The sequence below is a fragment of the Benincasa hispida genome, chromosome 4, assembly GCF_009727055.1.
Source record: "Benincasa hispida cultivar B227 chromosome 4, ASM972705v1, whole genome shotgun sequence".
In the NCBI taxonomy this organism is placed as follows: domain Eukaryota; kingdom Viridiplantae; phylum Streptophyta; class Magnoliopsida; order Cucurbitales; family Cucurbitaceae; genus Benincasa; species Benincasa hispida.
This window is the reverse complement of record NC_052352.1, coordinates 7,280,367-7,285,297: the sequence shown is the minus strand read 5'-3', so window position 1 is coordinate 7,285,297 and position 4,931 is coordinate 7,280,367. Positions and strand designations below refer to the sequence as shown.

Below are 4,931 nucleotides of genomic sequence, written 5' to 3'. Positions count from 1 at the left end.
CTTTTTATTTATCTCTAAGCATATCGGTAATTTAGTATTTTGATGCATATCTGTTTGTGTGAATGTAAATGTGGTAATTCTGTCATAATGCTTTTGGAAAAATCCACTTCCGCTCAAAGGTACTTTTGTATAAGAGTTCCTTTAGGGGTTTTTCTCGGGTGTTCAAGAATGGGTTCATGCGTCAGTATGTTGGTGTAATGGTTGGCGGCAACTGTTTGGCAGGACCTTTGGACGCAGGCTCCCGCATCAATTTGGAAGGGGTTAAGGACTTAGGATTTTTTGTTGTTGAAGACAAAAGGTTTAGGTTTCGTGAGGGCTTTGGAGGAGGTGGACGGATCTTGGGACGACTTTTCCGGAACGGATTGGGCAGATGGCTTGGGTTGGGAGGTGGTTTTTCAGGAAGAAGATGAAATGGTAGTGGATTTGGATAGGGAAAAGGGTTTTGATGGTGGAGATGACAATGACAGAGGTAAAGGGGAAACAGATGAAGAGGAAAAGGAACTCACCAGACTATTGCTGGCAAAGCTCAGGGACATTTTGGCTGTCTGAAGCATCCAACATTGTGCTCTGGTGAAAAACTTCAAAAGCTTTGAAGAACAATTGATGAGGATAGTCGGATGACAAGGAAAAAATGAAACGGGTAGGGTTAGGGCTTGAGAAATGGAAGAAGAAAGAAGAAGACGAGGGAGTGGGGGAGGTCTTTTTTGTAGGGAGATACAAGAAGAAAGAGAGGACAGACTTGACGGGTGACGTTTACACATGACATTTTGTTTAAGGATCGTAAGAATAAAATGCTGGCCTTGTCTCAGACATCATATATTGACAAGATGCTTGTCAAACATTGGATGTTCCAAGAGAGCTTTATTACTTTTTAGGTATGGAATTATCTTGTCTAAGAAACAGTGTCCTCAAACACCTCAAGAAGTTGAGGAGATGAGACGGATCACCAATGTATCGACTATTGGCAACCTAATGTATGCAATGTTATGACCAGACATGACATTTTCTATGTAGTGATGATAGTTAATAAATATCAGTCTAATCTAGGATTAGATCACTAGACAACCATTAAAACCATCCTCAAGTATCTTCAGAGAACGATGGACTACGTGCTTGTGTATAAGTCTAAGGATTTGATTCTTACAAGATACACTGTCTCTAATTTTTAGACTGACAGGGATTCTAGGAAATCCACATTAGGATCAATGTTCACTCTTAATGAAGGAGTTGTAGTCTGAGAAGCAGAAAGCAGAGTTGCATTGCTGACTCTATCATGGAGGCAGAGTATGTAGCAATTTGGGAAGCTGCCAAAGAAGTTGTATGGCTTAAGGAATTTTTTACTGATTTGGAAGTTGTTCCAGACATGTCAAAGCCTATCACCCTTTACTGTGATAATAGTGGTGTTGTGGAAAATTTCATGGAGCCTTGAAGCCACAAGCGTGGAAAGCACATAAAGCATGGGTATCATCTCATCCGGGAGATTGTGCATCAAGGGTACATGATCGTTAAAAAGATAGCTTTGGAGCACAATGTTGCTAATCCATTTACAAAGGTTCTCATGACTAAAGTGTTTGAGGGTCACTTATAGAGTCTAAGTTTACGGGACATGCCTCATCTAGTCTAGAGCAAATAGGAGATTTTCTTGGGCGCATAGTATATGCCCTAGTTTATTGTTTTTATGTATTGTACTGGTTTGTACTTTATATTTGTAAACCCCACTAGCTTTAGAACAAGTGAAAGATTGTGAATAGTTATTGCACTATTGAATGGTTATATCCAATGGACACATAAATATATTTGTAGTGGAAGAGTGCACTGTCGGTCTTTGGTGGAGTGACCGGCAATTAATAGATGTTGAATAATTTAATTAAACTAATTTAATTAAAGGAGTTTAATTAATTATTCAAGTACCATTGGAGCTTCAATCTATAGGTCCATAAAGTCCTCTTTGTAGCTCAATAGGGATTATTGAGAATCAAATTTAGATTAATTTGAATTGTTCAAATTAATTGAGGGAATTAATTATATGTGATATAATTAATTTAGCTTAGTTATATACAATATAATTAATATAATGTATTTGATGAATTATAATATAAAGTTTATTTGAGAGGAAATAAATATTTGAATATGATTCAAATATTAATAATATGGATGAGATTCATATAATTAAACCATATAATTAAATTTAGTACAAATATGATTTATATTAAATACCATAAATGATTGAGAGAGTTAAAACTACAGGTTATATTGTATTTGATATAATATAAAAACTATAAGTTATGTATTATCTTTGATATAACATATATTATGTTCTCTCAATGTTACGTGAGTTGTGTGGGTGGTTTTTTTTTCAGTAGACCTATCATCTTCAAACATAAAAGATGTAAAAAAAATCAATCTCTTTGCATTAACCAAGATTCACACAGAATAAAATTTCTTCTCTTTAAATCTTTCCTCCCTCTCCTAAAACATAGAGGTCACACCTCTTGTGATTCTCTTCCCCTATAGAGAATATAGGTAGTGTCCTCATTGGCGGTGCTTGGTTTGTGATTGATCGTGAACATTTTAGAAAGGGAATTTCGCGAAGAAGAAATTGTTCTTCAAGGGTAAGTTTTCTTGAAACCCTAATTACTTTTTCCCCTTCAATCGCATGCTGTAAAGTTTTTGTAATTTACATAATTATGTTATGTAAAATTTTGTTCTATGAAAATTAAAATTGGGAACTATCCCCGCTTCTGCATTGGAATTTCACGGTTCCTTTACATCTATGGTTTCAAACAGGCTTCTAGACAATTGTTTGACAAACTTTTGATGCCTTACTTCTTGGTTTTATACAAACAATGTCTATTATTCTCTCTTCATTAGAGGATCTGGAGCCACATTTGTTGGCTTGCTTGTTTATGTTCATGATAGTGTACTGACAGGTGCTTCTGTTGACATTATTTATGATCTTAAAATTCACTTGAGTACTACTTTTAAGAAGGATTTGGGGGATCTTTGTCACTTCTTGGGGCGTGAACTTGCACGTTTTTCTCAAGGTATGTTTATGTCTCAACGACATTATGTTCTACAAATTCTTAAAGATACCAGTCTTTTGGCTTGTAAACCTTCAAATTGTCCCATGGATCCTAATTTGCACTTGTCTCTTGGTGATAGTCCTTTATTAAAAGGTCCAATTGCTTATCGGTGTTTGATTGACAAACTTTTATATCTCACTATCTCCAAACCTGATATTGTTTTTGTAGTTCATAAGTTTAGTCAATATATTTCTCAGCCTCGTCAATGTCATCTTGATGTTGTCCATCATCTTCTTCAATATTTGAAGGGTTCTCTAGGTCAAGGGATTCTTCTTCGCCTTTGTACTAATTTTCAACTTTAAGGCTTGTTCAAATTCTGATTGGGCATCTTACATGGATTCTTGTAAGTCCACAACTGGTTTTTGTGTGTTCATGAGTGATTCCCTTGTATTTTGGATGGCTAAGAAACAAATGACTGTCTTTAGATCATCAATTGAAGCTGAATACAAGGTTCATGGTGCTACTACTTGTGAAATTATTCGGATTTCCTAATTACTTACTAAGTTATAAGTTCCTTTAACTTCTCATGCTCTCATCTTTTCTGATAATGCTGCTACTCTTCATATTGCTACTAACCCTATGTTTCTTGAGAGAATGAAGCATATCGAGTTAGATTGTCATTTTGTTCGTAAAAAGATGGTTAAAGGAATTGTGAAGCAACTTGTACGATCTCATCAACAACTTGCATACATTTTCACTAAAGTTCTCTCATCCAAAGTTTTTGTTCCATTATTATCTAAGATGAGTGTGATTGACATTCACCGGTCATCCCAAGGGGGAGTATTAAGGGTAGTCTTGTAATTTGTTAAGAGGGTAGTCTTGTAGTTTGACTTTTTTCTGCCATTTATTATTTACAAACTCTCAATAATGAAACAAGGAAAAGAGATTCGATTGGCCCAATGAAGTTAAAGATGAAGACGCAAAAGATAGATACATACGAGAGATCCGTTCCTGTGAAATTTCACGCTCAATCTTCAAGAATAAATCCTCGGAGTGTCTTCACCGAGAACAATGAATATCCAACTGCGGCATTGATGATACGACGGAAACAGTAAAAATAAGAAATTAAAGCCAATCATCAAAACAAGCAATAAAATCCAGAACAATAAAGCAGATGCAAGGAGAAAAAACGTAAGACAGCAGCAAATACACATCAAAATTCTTTCCTAAATGAAGAATAATAAAGAGAAGGAAAGTTAGAGAACCTGAGATTGGCAGTGAGATTGCAGCGTCGTAGAGGAAAATTTCGGATGCAGCCAGCGGAGGGAGAGACTTTTGAATGGGGCGGGAATGCTTTTACTGCCAGTTTGGAATATTGGTTCTGTAAACTAATGGGTTGGGCCTGAAAACTAGCACCACTATGGGCCCAAATTTTGCCGTATAAAGGCCTAAAATGTTGCCTTAAATGACACCCTACACTAGTTCCCCTCACATGCGATGAGTTAACATTATCATAGATGTGTTTGAAATACATTTTTAAATATTTAATTTAAAAAATAAATTATTTTAAAAAAATTAATGTATTTAGTAATCATTTAAAATAATTTTTCAAGTGTATTTTAATCTTTTTTATAAATAAAAATAAGTTTTTTTAAAAACATTTTTTTTCTCAAGTTAATCTAAACAGATCTATAATATATTTTACAATTTATATTTTAGTCATGTTTTTGCCCTTTTAAGTTTGGGAGCATAGTCTAACTGACATGAGTTTGTTTAATTGATTTCGAAATTAAAATTTTGATTCTCCTGTCTCATATACATATTTTGATTCATAAATGTAGTCTTTTCTTTTCATTTGAAACGCAACTAACTCGTCAAAGAAAAGGAAATGAATCTTAAAATGGGAGT

The 4,931-nt window shown here is 34.7% G+C and overlaps 1 protein-coding gene across 1 annotated transcript; it reads left to right on the top strand.

Moving 5' to 3' along the window:
• The first annotated feature begins 1,273 nt into the window (after positions 1-1,273).
• On the top strand, positions 1,274-3,575 carry LOC120076045 (uncharacterized mitochondrial protein AtMg00810-like). Its single transcript, XM_039029825.1, has 4 exons — positions 1,274-1,388; positions 2,931-3,044; positions 3,090-3,247; positions 3,342-3,575. Exons 1-4 carry the CDS (start codon positions 1,274-1,276, stop codon positions 3,573-3,575), a joined length of 621 nt encoding a protein of 206 aa, XP_038885753.1.
• Positions 3,576-4,931: the final 1,356 nt, after the last annotated feature.

Excerpts from the sequence above, each read along its gene's own strand:
- LOC120076045 (XM_039029825.1), top strand. The coding sequence starts at position 1,274 with ATGGAGGCAGAGTATGTAGCAATTTGGGAAGCTGCCAAAGAAGTTGTA. Across the intron at positions 1,389-2,930 it reads AAAGCCTATCACCCTTTACT|GTGCTTCTGTTGACATTATT; the intron begins GTGATAATAGTG and ends GTGTACTGACAG. Across the intron at positions 3,045-3,089 it reads ACTTGCACGTTTTTCTCAAG|ATACCAGTCTTTTGGCTTGT; the intron begins GTATGTTTATGT and ends AAATTCTTAAAG.